Here is a 20,281-nt window from a genome sequence, read left to right on the forward strand (position 1 = left end):
GAATAATATCCTGGAAAACATCCAAACGTCTCTTTCTCTCCTCTTCAGATGATGGTATTGCTTTTCACCAGTCTCCCTCCCAGTTCAGTGTTTCTAGTGAGTATTTGCATTGTTTTCCTTCTCTTCTGTCATCTTTACTTAAACATATTCCTGTAAAATACTACCAAAGAAGAGAGTTTGATTTAAATGTATCGTTAAACTAAAATGCAGCTTTACCACATATTAGCTAAATGTTGCTCTGTTGGACCACTTCTGCTTTATTTTTCTATTTTCTAACTGTCCCAACCTTTGATTATATTCAGGTTGCTGCAATAAAAATTAACACACTTGTAATAGAATTAGCTTTTTAAGTAATTCAATGGCATAAAAGAATAATGATAATATTCTAAAACATTTTTAATATTATTGAAAATTCATTGTAAAGGGTTGGGTTGTACGCCACCTTTTTATATAAACCTTTATTTTGCAGTTATCGTTATAAAATAAAGTCATTAAAGTTGAGTTTTAAAACACAAAACCAGAGTCCAGTCAATTTGAAAGAATCAAGTCAGTTGTTTCTTTATTAAATATAACTCATGTTTATCAATCACTGATATTTACAGCCTTCCATTACAACTTAATAGTGTCTGATAAAAACAATATTTACTGTTATATTGACTAAATACAAATAAACACATCCGAACCAGATAAACAGAATCAGTAATAATGGATTAAGGGTTACTCATTAAGATTAAACTCAAACTGATTCTGCATTTTCCTTCATTTTAGCAACACATCTGCAGCTGTAATTCATTCATTCATCCACACAATATCCTCCTCACAAATGAAAGGCAGCTGTGTTGAACAGCTTCTATTACTCCATGTGAAGTCCTTTTTGATGACCCCACACTGAAACGGTTCGTTCAACTCTGGCTGTCTTCCATTCTCCCAGTTGGTCCAGTTCACAATCCTGTCACTCCAAATCCAAAATCCAAAGACAGAACTCTGCCTCATACTGATCCAGAGTGGATAAGAGAATTGTACATGAGTATAATTTAACCACTGTTCAACAGCTTTTTGATCTTCTTCACCCTCAATCCACAGCAAGCGTGAATGGTTTGCCTCACAATATTCCAGGGATTCTTCCCAACTTAATTGAGGGCTTGTGATGACTTTGATTCTCACGTTGCCTGAAAACCAAAGAAAAGTCAGAGCTGAGATTTAAAAGACAAACAGAAGATCGACCTCATCAATATAACATCAGTAACTCATCAGATGTGTAACATGCCAACCTCCTCCTCTGTGTGGCTGAGTTTTCTGGAAGGGATTAACTCTGTTTTTGTTTCTGTGTTTTCTGATCTATCACTATGACCTTTTTCCTAACGACAACACTACATGGTGGCACGGAGGCTCAATGATTCGCTCTCTCTCTTAGAGTATACAGAGAATATAAGTGTTATCATAAATAAAAAGCTTGTCTCATCCTCATGATGGAACATTTTAGAGCTTTTCACTGATTAAAATATTTTATGAATGTGAGGATTTGTATTTTTGAAGGTGACTCCTTTACCCACTCAGTCCCTAATCTGCACTCGACTATTTTCTCTTTATTATTCTGGGTGACATTTTGATGTTTGTGTTGACACTAGTGTTTTTTTTTTGTTTTTTTTTTTGTTTTTTTAAATTTGTGACAGTGGAGGACTAAATATAAAATATAAATATGAAATTCTTTAAAAAAAACAAAAACAAACAGACGAAAAAAAAAAAAAAAAAAAAACTCACATCAGTAAAGCTACAGCTTATGGTGACTGTGACATTTTTTTCTTACCTAAAGCCTGGTACACACATTTTTTAAATCTTATGAGATCTTTTATTGGTTCGAGACCTCACATGTGAAGATAAAAAAATCAGGCATTAAACAGTTTTGATCGCACATAACAATGCTGTCCCGCAACTAATCTACAATCTAGTCCGCTCAGCCGGACATCTGACATGACCAAACGTAATCTAACACAAATGTAGAAGAAGAACCATAGCAACAACTGGAAAAAACGAAGAAGAAGAAACATAGTAACAATCGGAAAACACAACACACAGCATGGAAGAGGATATATAGGACAAGGGAATGATGGGTCTTGGGACTATTGTTAACAGAAAAAGCCAGAAATGAAAAAAATAACAGAATGGAGACGGCGTGAACACAGACTTTATTTCCTTGTTCTCCAGCCAGCTCGCTGTCTGATTGGCTACATTCCGTGCCACGTCACCATCCACGCAGTCACACTGCACAAGTTGTGGATGTTTCTCAGAAATCAGCTCTGAAATATTGAACAAATATTGAACATGTTCAATATTTCCAATTGTCGGCTATTGGGACAAATCTGCTTATAACACACCTTGGACCAAATGATAATTGTACAGGGAATCTCATGATGATAGGGCGTTTGCCGTCTGAGGTTAGGCAAAATCAGGACAAAATTGGGACAAAAACAGCCCAAAAATCCTTATATATGTACCAGGCTTTACTCAAAAAACAAAACAAAAAAAAAAAAAAAAACAGTCTTTTGTTTAATTTTAAGAAGAACAAATTAAAGACTGCACTTTAAAAGTGCATATCTACAAAGTGATTTTTAGTTAATGTAATCTGATGTGTACTTTGTTGTGTGTGGCCATTTATGTATCTCTGCTTATTGCTTACCTTTGGAGCATAATCCTATTGCATCCAGATCACAGTCATGTCTCTCAAAACTACTGCCACCTGAGAAAACTGAACAGTTTCCCGTTAAGTTCTGCCAGGTTCTATATGTTGAACAGCTCTGGTCCACCCACCGCCACTCGTCATGCAGGAGCCCGATCCAAAATCTGGTGCCCATACTTCTACTTAGGACATTGTCCTTTTCTTGTTGATTATTAATGATCGCTAAATCAGTAAAGTGTCTCCTGCAGTACCGCAGTGCCTCGCACCAGTTCTTTGTTTCATTGATTAGGGTGTAATTACCTGAAAATTTAAAGAGAATCTGTTAGAAATGTAATACTTGCATTTTATTAAGAATTATTATTAATTATCTACATTGAAACATTTTTTTTTCTGAAAAACATGATTTATGATCACATGTCATCCATTTTATGTTTATATGTCCTGCTCATCAGGTTAAAATAGATTTATCCAATAAGCAAGTAACAAATGAAATTTTTTAGATCTAATTTACATCAGCCTATAGCTGTCTTTTTACATCTATAATTTAGAATTAAAGGATTATTGCCTAAATGTAACTATAATACATTGAAATCACCACTCATATTTTGAGAAAGGAAAAAGAAAAAACAAACACAAAACAAAAAAAAAAAAAAAATGGCAGCATGTGTTAAAAACAATACTCACAATGAATTTGGGTTTTTGCATGATATCAGAATTTATCTGAAATATACAGTAACATATAACATGTACACAAACACACACACACACTATAATGGCTGTTTGAACCTACCCTTTTGGCACATGAATTTATTTTTTTCACTAGATAGATAACGCTGCCATCCTCCGCCCTCAGCTGCTTCACATCTTTGTGCTCCTTCTAAATCTGAAGATGTTGAAAACTGCATAGTAGGTACTTCGCCATTTGACCAGGTGGTAACATTGATTCGATCCTTGCGCAGGCCAAGCCAGACAAATGGAGTTTGTAGTTTAGTGCTTCTATACTTTTCTACAAAACCAGCATCATCTTGATCATACAAGGTGATGAGTGATCCACCCGTATCTGTACAATTCTTCAGAGAATCATTCCATCGCAGTTTTCCAGTTTCTCTGAAAGATCGTAGACGATTTGTTGTAAAAATAAACTGCAGAAATCCTGTTCAAAGGAGACAGAGAGATAATCACACACACACACACACACACACACACATTCTTCATTTAGCTAATGTAATGCTATAAACAACATCCTGTAGTCTCAGTCTGAAAACAAATACAGTAGTGTGCAGCAGTTTACTGTGTTTACTGTGTCCAAACATCAATGAAACTGTAGTGGATTCCAGCATCTTCAAAATAAAGATTGGAACTTTTGATTAATCCTGACTGAATAAAACATTTGAGGATTTTTTCTCCTTACAGACAAACAGTCCCTCTCATTCCAAAGTGGGGGTCTGACTGGCAAAACCCAGGACTTAGATTTATGACATGGTTTTCAGCTCCACAGGTCAACAAAGGTCAACTCCAACCCGGAATGGGGGAGTACTGTGTTTAAGTTATATCAAAGATCTGGGAAGTTTCTGAACTTTAACTTTTTTAATAACATCTAAATGTTTGATGAATTTCAGATGGACCTCATCCAGAACGTCCTTTGAAGGTGTTCATTTTCTTTCTAAACTTGTGTTTTCCTTCAACTGATAAGAAACCCCTTTGTTTGCTTTGTGTGTATTTATGCATATTCCCGCGTTATGTTATGTAGTTTCTTTTTGTTTTAATATGGATGAATTGATTTTTCATGTAAAGCACTTTGTGTTGCCCCGGTATGAAAAGTGCTTTATAAATAAAGTTATTATTATTATTATTATAAACAATTTTAATGATTGAGCCACACAGAAGTCAAACTTTCGGACTACACGGACTTAGATCGGACTACACGGAACATAAATTATATGATTCTGAATATGATGTCGATCCGGAAAATCACGTGTTTAATTCCGTCAATGACACTTGTAAATATTATACTGATGAGGAGTTGAATAACAATGTAGAGATGGATAATGTCTTATCGTTAATACATTTTAATTGTAGAAGCATCTATGCAAATTTCACTAAGATCAAAGATTACTTGAATACATTGAACCATAAATTTAAATTGATTGCTTTATCAGAGACATGGTTAAATGAAGAAAAAGGCAGTGATTTTCACATCCAGAGTTATGAGTTATACTACAACAATAGAACCAACCAGAGGGGAGGGGGCGTGGTCCTGCTCCTTTTCTATCATGGTGGTGCAACAAGAAGTGTTCTGATGTTGTTGTTCTGTTATAATTTGATGTTGTGCATAGCTATGTATGAAATAAATAAATAAATAAATAACTGATTAACGCAGGCGGACAAACGCTTCAGAACCAATTCCACAGAGTTTTATTTTGGATGGATCCAAAGCTGGACTCTTTTGATCCTATGCCATCTGAGACACAACCGACCCAACCAAATCACTGAACGAGACTGCTCAGCAGAACTGCCTGATCCAAAACTTCCAGCTTTAAACAGATGAAATTCAGTTTTCCCTCTTTTCGCTTTTAGGATTCAGAGATCCTTTTTTTTGTTTCCTTAAACATTAGTTTAATTAACATACAGATTAATTAACGTTTGTTTAATTTCTTATACACATTTTATTCATTCTAACACATTACATTGAAATAAGTGTCCGATTTGAACACCATATTTTGCATTCTACTATGTTTGATTCATATTTTCATTCGAAATCCTTTTGTAAATATTCCCTTTTTCATTTGTGCATGATTAGATTAGTAATAAATATCACATATTTATCCTAAACTGGTACAGACCATTTACCATTCACGAAAAATGAAGTGCGGAGGCTGATCGATTGATAACTGACTGATTTGACTAGCTTAAATTAATTAATTTTGTACTCTAATGGTGTCCGCACAGCCATTAGATTAGTATCAAAGCTATCTGTGTGGTGATGCCTGATGTATAATCAAGATTTTGACTAATAATTCATCATTTTATGAAATTATTAAAATTAATAATTTTATTAAACATCTTTAATGTTTAATGATGCTAAATCACTACGAAACATAATCATGTTGTGCAGATATGTTACATGATGTTAAAGTCAGAAAACATCTGGAAGCATGTGAAAATACCCAGAAGAACTGTTGACAACATGATCTAGCTTTAAGAATTATTCTAACCACTAGTCTGTAACACATGATTCACTAAACACACGACAGTATAGACGATTAAATGAATACAAAAATCAAAGTAATGAGTGTTTACCTGAATGCAGAACCATTAAGAAAAGGATCATCATTGTTGATGTTAGGATGACTTTCTTTCAATGAAAAGACTGAAGACAAATAAATGAAAAGCAGAGATGAGAAAATTAACTAATAAATAAAAAAGTTGCTGCAGGTTTAAAATTTACAAGGCACATCATTCCTAATCTCTCATTGTTGATCATAACTGGTATATTTATTTTAATACATTTAACAGAGTAATTTATCACTGAATATTTTAGATCTTCAAGCATAATTCAAAATCTCTTACATGCTGACTTCAGGGTTTGAGTAAAAATGGACTAAATGTGGAGAAGTCTCAGGTTTATGTCCTCCTCTAGGGTGATGTAAGGCTGACTAAAGACAACAGGTTCATCTGTGCATGTGTACATAGTACAAATAATGAAAGTTTAACCCAGGTAGTCCAACCCCCCTGAGTTATTTCTTTATCACATTAGGTCAAGCTACACTAAATGTGTTTTATCTGTTGTAATCAGGTTAAAATAATGTGTCATAGAGAGGTATCACTCCCTATAAATAAATGTTAACTTTAAACTCTCCACTAAGACACTATAAGGCAGCCAGTTAGTTAAAGGTCCCATATTATACACTTTATTCCCAATCTGAGACCATTCATTAATATCTAAATGAAATATTTCCGCCATGGTATGGACAAATCGACCCTCAGTTTGAGTGCAGCGGCTTCTCTTCACCTCCCTCTTTTTAGCAGCTTCAGAAATGTGCCGTTTATGGTGGGCGGAACCCTGGTGGAGCAGCTCAGCTGTTGGCTCCGCCCATCGCATCGCCCGTCATGAGGTGATTGACAGGTTAGGCCTTAGCGGTAACTAGACGCTGATTACAGCGTAGTGAAGGATAAACAAACGCCGGAACACCGGAACCCATTCCTGAAGCCCCCATTACCGACCCAAACCGCGACGCACGGAGAACACAGCTAGCTACGCTCATCAATCTGATGCACAATGGCACCGGATACAAACAGTAGAAACAGTGACTTGGCTACATTTACAACAGTGCTAATATATTTTCAAGCTATCAGACTAATAAGGCCGAAACGATAAAATAACTGCCAGCTCTTACCTCTCCAGCTGTGTCACGGACAGTTGGTATTGAACCTGGCTTCAGCTTCAAACGGTTGGCGAAGCCTGCTTTCCATGCCCCCATGTTGTGGAAACAGTCCTCTTTGAAATGCTGGCCACAGACATGCAAAACCTTTGGAAGTTTTCCGGGTACATTTCCTCCAAAAATAAAATTAATCCACTCAGTCCTCGTGGGTTCAGTGGATGGAAGTAAAAAAAACGTTTTCGTGTTCATTTATGCAGCCACAAACAGAACAGTGCTTCTGTCGCTTAGCCATGTCCGCTAACGAGGGTTGCCGAAGAGGGAAAAACACTGGGCGCTAGGTGATTTTTAGAGGGCGGGCTTTGAGAGCCGGTAAGCGGGTCCATCGCTCTGTGGGGAGTGGTTATTGTCCCTTATGACGTCTTAACGTACAGGCTTTCAAACTCGCTCAATTCAGCGCTTACTTCCCTAGAGGTGGAGCAGGGGGGAGAGAGAGCGCCTGAAAGAGTTTCACACTTACGGGTCTCCTACACATGCGGGGGGACCAGTATGACTGTTCCAAAACCATTAAAAAGTGAATTTTGCATAATATGGGACCTTTAAGTTATGTTTAGCGTTAGAAAATGAGCTAGGAGTGGTCATCTTACATATACACGCTCTTTGTCCTCCTCCCTGCCACGTGCCCTGCCTGCTGCAGCGTGAGTGAATTTGAGAGAGGACACACCAGCTGGTTCGGATGAGAGACTCATATGAGGCAAGAAAGCCTACCCAGGAAACCCAGTGAAACAAAGCAGTCTGTGAAACAAATAAATAAATAAATAAGTGGGAACGGACCTATGATATGATCTAAGTATCAGAGAAGAAGTGATGTGAGGATAAATAGTGAAATATCTTTTCATCATACCAGCATTTGTATAACTAGACTTTCAGGATATGTAGGAACTATACCTTCTTCTGTCTGTAGGCAAATGTGACAGAGGCGCAGCATCGCGGTTAACTCACTGCTCAGTGATCAGTCCGACACGCAGCGATGAGTGGAGATATTTCAGCTTCACAAACAGCAACGATGTTCAGTTTGATGTGTGTGTGAAGCCAACTTCATTAAACATCAGAAAATCTACCATAACACAGAAGCAGAGGTGGTGATGCTAGGGTGGAGACATACGTTACTCTGAGTCCTTTAGTGCTGCAGGCAGGTAATATCAAGGTATCAGGTACTATCCAACTACTATCAGAGGGATACAATGTAGAGCTGGTTGGATATGTGGAGATCTGTCACTGGTTTTTGGGAAAGTGGTTTACGTCTGTCTGTTGCTGGTTTAAGTTTTTGTGTTGATGAACAACTGGAGTCCCTGCAATCTTAAAGCTAAGGTTTCCTGTTTTGTTCAGATGTGCAGTAATAAATATCAGCCACATTGCTGATCACTGAGTTTATTTGGGATCTATCTGTTGAACCCGAAAATAGACTTTCATGGTCAATAAGTTATGCCTGTAGAGCAGGGGTAGCCAACGTCGGTCCTCGAGGGCACCAATCCGGCAGGTTTTCCAGATTTCCGTGTTCCAACACACCTGACTTAAACTAACGAGTAATTGTGGAGATCCTTATAGGCTGTTGGATTCGTTTAATTTAAGTCAGGTGTGTTGGAGCACGGAAATCTGGAAAACCTGCCGGATTGGTGCCCTCGAGGACCGACGTTGGCTACCCCTGCTGTAGAGACTGCAGAGACAGTGAGGGCAGGGGTGTTGCTAGACATCGGGCTCTACAGCCCCATTCAAATACCAATGCTCAGATTATATTTTTTATTATAAAGACCTGCTGTTTATAAAATGAACAGTGTTATGTTCTATCTGCTTTCCTTTGCTTCCCTTCCCTTTATATATATATATAATGTGTATTCTGTGGCCATTGTCATTGGCATTTGGTGTGCTTATAATACATTCTTCTTTTTTTATACCCTTAATTGTTGTGTTGTGTGTTGTTTGGGGAGATCACCTGGCAAACAAATTAATAAGGCTGTGAACTCTACCACAGTTACGTCCATGCTCCTGCGCTGCGTGGAAGTGTCCAAGGTGGAAACCAGGAATGCCACTGAATCTGGTAAGTGTAGGGGCTTTCTAGATAAATATATTATGGATCGAGTGTGAATCATTTTAAACTTATCTCATCTGTTAGTCATGCTAACCCACTAATAGCCAAACAAACATATCACATGACTTGTGTATCATGTGACCTGCACATCTCCCTCTCACACCTGGAGAATAAAGACTCTTACATCAGAATGCTCTTTATTGACTACAGCTCGGCATTCAATACGGTCATCCCCCACAAGCTCACCCATAAACTGTTTTCCCTGGGACTACACCCCATCCTCTGTGACCGGCTCCAGGACTTTTTGACTGGCAGGCCTCAGTCTGTCAGGATCGGGAGCAGGACTTCGGCCAGCATCATCACTAACACTGGCACACCACAGGGGTGTGTCCTCAGTCCCATCCTCTACACCCTGTTCACCCATGACTCTGTGGCCTCCCACAAGGACAACACCACTCTAAAGTTTGCGGACAACACTGCTGTGGTAGGTCGCATCAGCCTACAAGAGGGAGGTGGCCTCTTTCGTGTCATAGTGTGAGGACAACAACCTCACCCGCAACATGGACAAGACCAAGAAGATGATAGTGGATATCAGGGAAGGAGATGAACCTCCATCAGCCACTGCTTATCCACGGGCTGGTAGCGGAGAGGGTGAGCAGCTTTAAATATCTGAAGGTCCACATCAGTGAGGACCTCACCTGGACACTCAACACCACATAGCTGGTGAAGAGAGCTCAGCAGCGGCTGTACAACCTGAGGAGGCTGGGAAAGTTCAGCATGTCACCAAATATCCTCAGAAACTTCTACAGCTGCGTCATTGAGTCTATCCTGACCAGCTGCATCACCATGTACTGCTGGAATAGTAAGAGAGTCTGAGAGCCCCTTTGCATTCCCATTGGTGCTGGTTAGGAAAAAAAATGGAAAGATCAGGCTGTGCCTTGATTATAGGAAACTGAATGCCCGCACTATTAAAGATGCATATGCCCTTTCTAACATGGAGGAGACATTCTCAGCTCTGAGTGGAGCCAAGTGATTCTCAGTAATGGACCTCAAGTCTGGGTATTATCAGGTGGAGATGGAAGAGGAAGATAAACCTAAGACAACATTCACCTGTCCCTTGTGCTTTGTGACACTGTTGGTTGACTTCCCTGTCTACCTTCAGATTCTCCGTCAAGTATTGAGCAGGACACTCTTAACAGAGATGCAAACGGTCTGTCTAGACAGCCACAAGCCACACCCCAGGAGGATGAAGAATCCTTGCGGGAGATTAATGACATGGTGAAGCACATCTTAGAGGGGAAAAACCAAGATCTTTCAACTGATGTTATCTCTGCAGTGTGTAAGCATCACTTTGCAAATCCACCAAATGTTTCTGTTCTTGCAGAATCTCTTGCTGTGGATGCTCCCTCATTACATGGTTTCTTTGCTGACCAAGGCCAAACCACCTTACCCAGAATGACAAAAGTCCCATCAATTGGAAAGGTCATTACTGTGGTGACAAGTGCACAAAAGCCCAGCTTTAAAACTGTGAATTCTGAACACCCTGAAGTCAAGTTGCTAGTGAGAGAATTGAACAAGTTCAAACTCCAAGAAGGAATCCTTTACAGTAGGTCCTTTGATAGAGGAGACATGATCTATCTGCTAGTAGTGCCTGTACAGTGTAGGAACAGAGCCCTACAAGGCTTGCATGATGACATTGGCCATGTGGCATTGCACAGATTCTTACTGACTTCCTGTTCCTCTTCTTTCCTCTCCACAATCCCCTCCCTCTTGACAGAAAAATGACATTAAATTATTGGAAGTGGGAATCCATGTTCTAATAATTTGGATATATAAAACCTAACATTTATAAATGTATAAACCCAACAGGACAATTATAGTGCAGCACTGATAAACTGAATGTACACATACTTTTATTGTCTGTATTCTTCTTTTTTAGTAACCCATGCAACAGTTCCTGGAAAATATATTCGCTTTAATGGCATAAGCAAATTCCAAAAAACTTACTGTTTGACTGATAAGTAGAAAACACAAGGTCAGTTCATGTGGACATTACACAGGCTTAAATCAACATTTATTATTTAAAATATATTGTATGTATCATTAGTGCTGCCCAGTCAATTACTGGAATAATGTATTGGTTTATACAGCTATATTAAGGACTTGTTTGTTAGGTTAACTATATAATATTAAGTCCAACTTGTCACTATTTTTGCTGTCCTATTGTCAAACAATAGAATCTGAAGAAACAACAGAAACAGATGACTGAGAAATGCTTTATTGATATTCTACCACCAATAAAATGCGATATGTATTAACAAAAAGTAGAAAAGCAAACAGATACTGAGGGCTCAGGTAATGCCAGTCAAATTTATTTTGCCCACAATTTGATATGAAAATAAAAGTTTCTCACGCAGCTTTGAAACATAGACATGGTGAGACTAAACAAAGGGCTCGTGTCATGTTTTTCCATATTTTCTGGCTTATGTGAAGTGTTGAAACTGTGTATTACCATCTTACATAACATGTAAAGAGACATACAAACCTTTTCACCTTTTTTTAGGAATTATTTTTGGGGGCCGCTATCACATTACAACTTTTTAATTTCCTTGTATGGTTATATTATCCAGGCACTGTGCAGGAGATGCAGTATCTAATGGTCCCAGTCCCAAGCATATATTTTTGCACCACAAACACAGACTCCTGATGTATTATCAGGTCGGAACTGTGCTGTGCACATAAACTGAGAAGCTACCACAGGCTACAAGAAGACACCAACAAAGACCTGGTTCCAGCTCAGTGAGCAGGTGACGTTCACATGGAAAGGAGGCAAGTAAGCAAGTAGGTGACAGCAGCCAGTGGCATTCAGGCAAACCCAGGCTTTCATCAACTGCTTATCTACTTGGCCCTGTCCAGGTCAAAAGCAAAAATTCTATTAAACTGGTCTAACTATAGTCTTAGACCAGTTAATAGAGTAGTCAGATATTGATGAGAATTTGTTGAGTGTGACTGTGTGGGGGAGAGATGTCGATGAGTTCTGGAGGAAAAGTAATACATCATCAAATACATCATCAGCATAAAGATTTATCTTATGTTCTATATTTTTGGCATAGACTCCTTTATTTTGTTTTATTTTTTTTATTATTTTGTCTTATTTTGTCTGGGTTCAGTCAAAATAGCAAAAAGTGTGGGAGAAAGCAGGCAGCCCTGCCTGGTGCCTCTTTGCAAACAGAAGCTTGGAGAAGTTTGATTATTGGTCTTTACACATGTATTTTGGTTGTTATATAATATTTTTATCCAGTCTATCAAAGATAACCCAAACCCACATTTGTTTAATGTTGCAAATTAAAATTTCCAGTTTACTCTGTCAAATGCTTTTTCTGCATCTAAAGATGCATTTTCAGTGATTCATGCAACAGTTCCTGGAAAATATATTTGCATTTAAGGCATAAGCAAATTCCAAAAGACTGATACTGATAGACTGATAGAAAACACAAGCAAAAGACACAAGGAAATGATATTATGCACTTGCTTAAGTGGACAACAGGTGTCCTATTGTCAAACAATAAAAACAGAAGACAAGCCTGATAATACAAGCTTGTCTGTCTCCTGCAGTCAAACAGTTGGAGAAACTGAACCGGAACATGGCTGCATGTTCAGATGGCGTCAGAACCAAGATTCTGAAAACTTGCTCAGTACAAATATGTTGGATTCTTCAGCATCTTTTCAACACCAGCCTGAGTCAGAAAAGAGTTCCTGTGCTGTGGTAAACATCATGCCTTCTTCTAGTACCTAAAAAATCCCAACCATCTGAACCAAATTCCACATCTCAGATCATGAAAGTTCTTCAGAGACTGTTTGCCTCACCTCAATAAGCAAGTGAACACCTTTCAGGACCCACAGTTAGCTTCTCATACTGTTCTTGGGTTGAAGATGCCATCATCTACCTGCTTTATAGAGCAGCACTTTGAGGATCATGTTCTTTGATTTCTGAAGTGCTTTCAATACAATTCAGCTGCTATGTTATGTGAGAAGCTCACTAATTCCAGGTGGACACCTCTTCCACCACCTGGATTTATGAATACCTAACAAACAGACTATGCTTTCTGAATCTAAATATTTTTAAAAGTTTCACTGCTTAAGTAAAGGCAAAAAAGAAAGTGATCAGTAAAGGACAGGGGTGTCCAAAGTCGGTCCTCGAGGGCCACTGTCCTGCAGGTTTTCAGTGTTTCCTGTTTCAACACACTTGACTCAAATCAAATAGATCCAACAGCCTATAAAGTTTTGCACAAGACTCATTAATTTGAGTTAGGTGGTTTTGCAGCAGGGAAACATCAAAAATCTGCAGGATTGTGGCCCTCGAGGACCGGAGCTGGACACCCCTGGTATAGGTCATGTCATGTCAGTTATTAAAATTAACTTATTTTCTTATTTACCTTTAGTAAATTTTCCCGGCAACACCTTTATGTGTGCAGGAACTTTGATAGCAACATTAGTAAGTATTTTACACAGAGATGCACATATGCATGTGCCCTCGTTTGAATTTCAAATCAGATCTCAGTTCTTGCAAATATGTCTGTCTCTTCCGGGGTTATAGCACACATAAATGTAGATTTTTCCTCATCACGTGAAAGCCTACAGTCACTTCAAGGACTATGGCAAGCCGAGTGAGCATTTATTCCGTATCCTTGATATCAGACATCAGTTTCTTTTACTAGTTTGCACTATGCATAGACTAGTTGAGCAAATGCTTACATTTTATAGGAATTTTATTATACTAGTTGAACACAAAAATTTGACTTGTAACTATTTTTCTACAACTTGTGACACTTTTGTGCAAGTAGTTTGAACAGAAGTTGTACTAGTGAGGCCACTTGCTACAACAGTCGGATAAAATTAATATCTAATCAGCTTTTTAATACACTAGTAGGACTTTGGACCAAACTTGTCGACTAGTATGTTTTACTAGTTAACTAGTGAACTGCAAAATATTGGCATGTTAACTAGACAACATATGGCCTTCTCCTCTAGTTAACTAGTCACCAGCAATTATCTTCACTAAATTACCAGGTGGAGCCGAAATGTGTAACTAATGATCTACTAAAGATGAAAAAGCTTACTATTTAATTATTAAATGCCCATTTTGATCTTACTAGAGAATAAGCATGACTAAAGATGGATTACTAGTGAACTAGTGAAGCCTAAATACCCTCTAGTAACACTAGTGATTCACATACCTTCTCAGTTTGTGAACACGTGAATGACAAAATCAACACTAGTGGACTAGTTAAAAATGTAGCACTCCCTTGTAAGATATTAAATAAATAGGTGGGGGAAAGGCTCATTGAGGCATCCTATTGGCTCCCCAGTTCAAAAATTAAAATGCCAACGAGTCATACCTCTAGGATTTCATAATAGCCCAGCCAGTTCATTAACATGTGAGATATTAGCTATGTGGTCCAGGAACTGCAAATAGCCACCTAGTGGCTGCAAGTTGCAGCTTACATATAAACTTGTAAAGACAAAACACCAGCTAGTTGACCAGCTGACGTATACTTTGATGTTACATGTTCCCTAGTGAGACTAAAAACATGAACTAATTAACAAGTGAGGATCTAAATGGTCTCTAGTTACAAAAGTTCATATCTTGTTTGATATTACTTGTTATCAAGTAACACACATACTGTCTTACTCGTGAAGTAGGTCAGTGAAAAAAAATCTCCAGTGAACCTAATATATGTCTTACTTGTTAACTAGTGCAGAACATTTTCTTTCACTCATCTGTATATTTTATATTTAAATAACATGTAGTGCCTTAGGCTGAACATGTTTCTAATGACAGACAGACAGACAGACAGACAGACAGACAGACAGACAGATAGACAGATAGATAGATAGATAGATAGATAGATAGATAGATAGATAGATAGATAGATAATGTACTATTGAAAATAAATGGCAGGGTACTAGATGGCAGGGTAAGAGACAGAGGGTATGTCCGTCATGTCTCAGGTTACACTACAGTGACACTAGAATCAGTTTCACACACATAAAACACACTTCTCCAGCATAGTTGTCTTGAATAAAGCGATGCAGAAACTTTGCCAGGTCTTTTGCAGCCTTGACAGGAAGGAGTAATCAGGTAGAGAATGATGGAAGCAAGATCACTGTCTCAGCTTGTGAACACAACACAGCTAAATGTTAAAAAGGATCTTGCAACTTAAAGAATATAGTTTCTTTAAAAAACAGCTTGACCAAGAAAACAAAAAAGAAGAAAGCATAATACCAGAGCTAGAAAGTCTTCTTCACTTGATGCTCCTTCAGCACAAAAGATCAGTTCTTCAAGGTCACTTGAGGAAAGTTTTTACTCTGCTGAATGATCTTCTGCTTGAAAACAGTTGGCCACACTGTCTCCCCATTACAGTAACTATAATGCTTCAACCAGAATTGAACTACCCTGAGTACAATTTACATCATACAAGTACTGCTTCATCCAGGAGTATTCCTATATGAAGTTATTAGGTGTAGAGGTGACACCGAAGGTGAAAATTTACCAGACTCATTGGAGGAACACTTTTTATTTCTTTTGGGGGGCACTAACCTCTCCAAAAATTTTGGAAGTGATGTCTTCTCCAGACTACAGGGTTAAGTCCTGTTCAATCTAAAGTAGATGAATGACATAAGAGCTTAAAAAAAACTTTAAACTTAACATCAAATTAGAAAAATTGTTTGTTTTTTAGTGGCTGGTATTTTGGGAACTGCTCAGAAAATGTATTTTAATAAAACTGTGTCAAAAAAAAGAAGTCAAAATACTATAAACTTCAAAATCGTCTTGATCACAAATATCACTAGTGAGACAATTTTAATATATGTGTAACTTGTTCATACCTCCACTACTATCAAAACTAAAGTAAGTGAGAGGTTTAGAGCTGATATAAATATAACTACATGCTTATGCTTGTGGAATAGATTCATTTTGTTATATTAGCTTTACTTTTAATTCAGTACAGCTGTCTAAATTATTCATTTTGTTTTTATTTTTATCTTTACTTCCTGTATTGACTGCTTGTTCTCCATTTCTGGAAATGTGAGGGATCTCAGTGCCCACACAGACCAGTCAAAGCAGCAGATTTAAATACGACTACTGAACACAAATAAATTATTAAAATTAAAACAGAAAATAAAAGCTGGATCATGACCGCCTTTTCAGCTATTTTAATGGAAACCTTAGGAGGCAACACCATCATTTTAACAAACTCAGAAACAACTGAAATGAGTGACAGTAATAAACGAGACTTGAAAAACATTTTCTGTATTTAGATGTCCGTTTGCTGCGTTCAGTGCTCCCACAAACAATTTTATCTCAGTCACAAAATTACAATCCTTCAAAACCTTAGAATAATTTCTTCCATACAGTTCATTCAACTAATGTGACTAGATGACAAGTAAATTCTTCACTTGTTAACTAGTAAAATATTAAAACTTCACTGGTACTGTATCTCTTGCTCGATGGATGGATGGATGGATGGATGGATGGATGGATGGATGGATGCCAAATGGTGCCAATACATTTCTGTTTTTTTTCATATTTCTGTATTTTTTGTTTTGTTAATTTAATTTTACTGATGTAACTTGTTAAATAAAATTACAAATTAGAAAACACTGTGTTATCATCTCTTTTGGTTAAAATGTTCTATTAATCAGTTTTAAATGAGACATAAACAAACACATTTGTAAAAGCTACTAGAACATAGATAAATTAAAACTAGAACATTTTGTGTGTGTAAGTACCGCTTAAGTATTTTTTTATAAATAGCATGAGAAAAAAATTAATTTAAAGAAAATGAAGTTTAAAAATGTGGATTGTGACATGACAAACTTGACAATTCCTGCATATGATGTTTGCCAAAATAAATAAATGAATAAATAAATAATTAAATATTTAATTTGAAATACATTTAATTGACCGAACCAGTAAATTAAACACTACAGGTAGGAGTCCTTCTAAAAGACAGCACCAATGGACATCTCCAGTAAACTGTTTTTTCTACAGCAAATGTTCAGATTCGTCAAAAAAAGATTTTAATGGTGTAAACATATTCTTTGTTGTACATTAAAAAAAGATCATAGCTAGCTTCTTTTACTGATTTGTCATAATTTCATTACTTCACAAACTTTGTAAGCAGTATGTGATCCTTGTTATTTGTGTTCTTACTTTGAATGAGACAATTGTTTTTTTCCTTTCCAGATATTTTCATTGATAAAACATTTATGTGACCAAGTTAAAACGAAACAAAAGGAAACTTCACAGATGAGCTGGTGTGTTTCTTCTGCTTACATCAGAGTAGCTTTTATCAAAAAGCTAAAAGTAAAAACACAATAGGGACTTTTTTAAAAGCAAAAACAGTGTAACATGTTTCATTTGGTTATGCTGAATAAAATCACATTTATTTTGTACACGTATCTTCAGGCTTTCCTCTGCGAGACGGACGTGATGGATTCAGCCTTCCTTTAAAGTTTGTCCACATACATAACAATTTACACACGGTAATAGTCAACGGCATAAAAGAATAATGATAATATTCTATAACATTTTAATATTATGGAACATCTATTAAAAGAAAAAAAAAAATCTACATCGAAATGTCTGTATTTGACTGAAAATGGTTCTTCAGCATAATTATTGTAAACATTTAGTCAGAAGTTCTTGGGTTGGGTTGTACACCACCTTTTTATATAAACCTTTATTTTGAAGTTATCTTTATAAAACATAGTCATTAATGTTGAATTTTATAAAACAAAACCAGAGTCCAGTCAATTTGAAAGAATCAAGTTGTTTCTTTATTAAATATAACTCATGTTTATCAATCACTGATATTTACAGCCTTCCATTACAACTTAATAACCAGTGTTTAATTAATCTATTACAGGTGGAGTAAAGTAACTTTCAATAATCTGATGAGAGCACACAACCAATAACCACAAAAATTCACAGCAAATATATAGATATATGTATCCCACAGAACTAGCGTTCTAATAAAAACAATATTAACTGTTATATTGACTAAATACAAATAAACACATCAGAACCAGATAAACAGAATCAGTAATAATAGATTAAGGGTTACTCATTAAGATTAAACTCAGACTGATTCTACATTTTCCTTCATTTTAGCAACACGTCTGCAGCTGTAATTCATTTATTCATCCACACAATATCCTCCTCACAAATGAAAGGCAGCCGTGTTGAACAGCTTCTATTACTCCATGTGAAGTTCTTATTGATGACGCCACACTGAAATGGTTCGTCCAACTCTGGCTGTCTTCCATTGTCCCAGTTGGTCCAGTTCACAATCCTGTCACTCCAAATCCAAAATCCAAAGACAGAACTCTGCCTCATACTGATCCACAGCGGATAAGAGCCTGTATAAGTATAGTTTAACCACTGTTGAACAGCTTTTTGATCTTCTTCACCCTCAATCCACAGCAAGCGTGAATGGTTTGCCTCACAATATTCCAGGGATTCTTCCCAACTTAATTGAGGGCTTGTGATGACTTTGATTCTCACTTTGCCTGAAAACCAAAGAAAAGTCAGAGCTGAGATTTACAAGACAAACAGAAGATCGACTTCATCAATATAATTTCAATAACTCATTGGATGTGTAACATGCCAACCTCCTCTTCTGTGTGGCTGAGTTTTCTGGAAGGGATTAACTCTGTTTTTGTTTCTGTGTTTTCTGATCTATCACTATGACCTTTTTCCTACCGACAACACTACATGGTGGCACGGAGGCTCAATGATTTGCTCTCTCTCTTAGAGTATACAGAGAATATAAGTGTTATCATAAATAAAAAGCTTGTCTCATCCTCATGATGGAACATCTTAGAGCTTTTCACTGATTAAAATATTTTATGAATGTGAGGATTTGTATTTTTGAAGGTGACTCCTTTACCCACTCAGTCCCTAATCTGCACTCGACTATTTTCTCTTTATATTTCTGGGTGACATTTTGATGTTTGTGTTGACACTAGTGTTTTTGAGTTTGTGGGACTTTCTAAATATTAAATATAAATATGTAACGCATTATTAAACTAAAAAAAATTACCTCATGTCGTAAAGCTACAGCTTATGGTGACTAACATTTTTTTCTTAACTAAAAAAAAAAACAGTAGTTTTTTTTTAGTTATATGAAGAAGAAATTAAAGACTGCACATAAAAAATTTATTTCTAGGAAGTGATTTTAGTTAATGTAATCTGATGTGAACTTTGCTGTGTGTGACCATTAACTTATCTCTGCTTATTGCTTACCTTTGGAGCATAATCCTAGTTCTGCACCTTCACAATCATGCCTCTTAAAACTTCTGCCAGTATCACTTGACATAACTGAACAGTTTTCTGTTTGGCTGATGTTATTCCAGGTTCTATATGTTGAACAGCTTTGGTCCACCCATCGCCACTCGTCATGCAGGAGCCCGATCCAAAATCTGGTGCCCATACTTCTACTTAGGACATAGTCAGCTTCTTGTTGGTTATTAATGATCGCTAAATCAGTAAAGTGTCTCCTGCAGTACCCCAGTGCCTCGCACCAGTTCTTTGTTTCATTGATTAGGATGTAATTACTACCTGAAAATTCAAAGAGAATTTGTTAGAAATTTGATACTTGCATTTTATTAAGTATTATTATTACTTATTTACATTCAAACGATTTTTCTGGAAAACATGTTTAATGATTACATGTCATCCATTTTATGTTTATACTTCCTGCTCAACAGGTTTTAAAATAGATTTATCCAATGAGCAAATAACAAATGAACTTTTTTAGATCTAATTTACATCAACCTATAGCTGTCTTTTTACATCTATAATTTAGAATTAAAGCATTTTCACCTAAATGTAACTATAATACATTAAAATCCCCACTCATATTTTGAGAAAGAAAAACAAAAACAAACAAAAAAAACAAAAAACAAAACAGCAACATAATCGATACAATACTCACAATGAATTTGGGTTTCTGCATGATATCAGAATTTACCTGAAATATTCACTAACACATAACATGTATACACACACACACACACACTCACACACTATATTGGCTGTTTAAACCTACCCTTTTGGCACATGAATTTCTT

At 36.8% G+C, this 20,281-nt stretch overlaps 1 protein-coding gene across 1 annotated transcript; it reads right to left on the reverse strand.

Moving 5' to 3' along the window:
• Nucleotides 1-640: 640 nt before the first annotated feature.
• On the reverse strand, nt 641-20,281 carry LOC121634822 (C-type mannose receptor 2). The gene is made up of 3 exons (XM_041977757.1): nt 20,260-20,281; nt 19,455-19,769; nt 641-1,169 (listed from the first exon to the last, which is right to left on the reverse strand). The coding sequence occupies exons 1-3, from the start codon at nt 20,270-20,272 to the stop codon at nt 790-792; spliced, it is 708 nt and encodes a 235-aa protein (XP_041833691.1). The 5' UTR covers nt 20,273-20,281; the 3' UTR covers nt 641-789.

The sequence above is a fragment of the Melanotaenia boesemani genome, chromosome 23 (assembly GCF_017639745.1).
Source record: "Melanotaenia boesemani isolate fMelBoe1 chromosome 23, fMelBoe1.pri, whole genome shotgun sequence".
Taxonomy (NCBI): Eukaryota; Metazoa; Chordata; class Actinopteri; order Atheriniformes; family Melanotaeniidae; genus Melanotaenia; species Melanotaenia boesemani.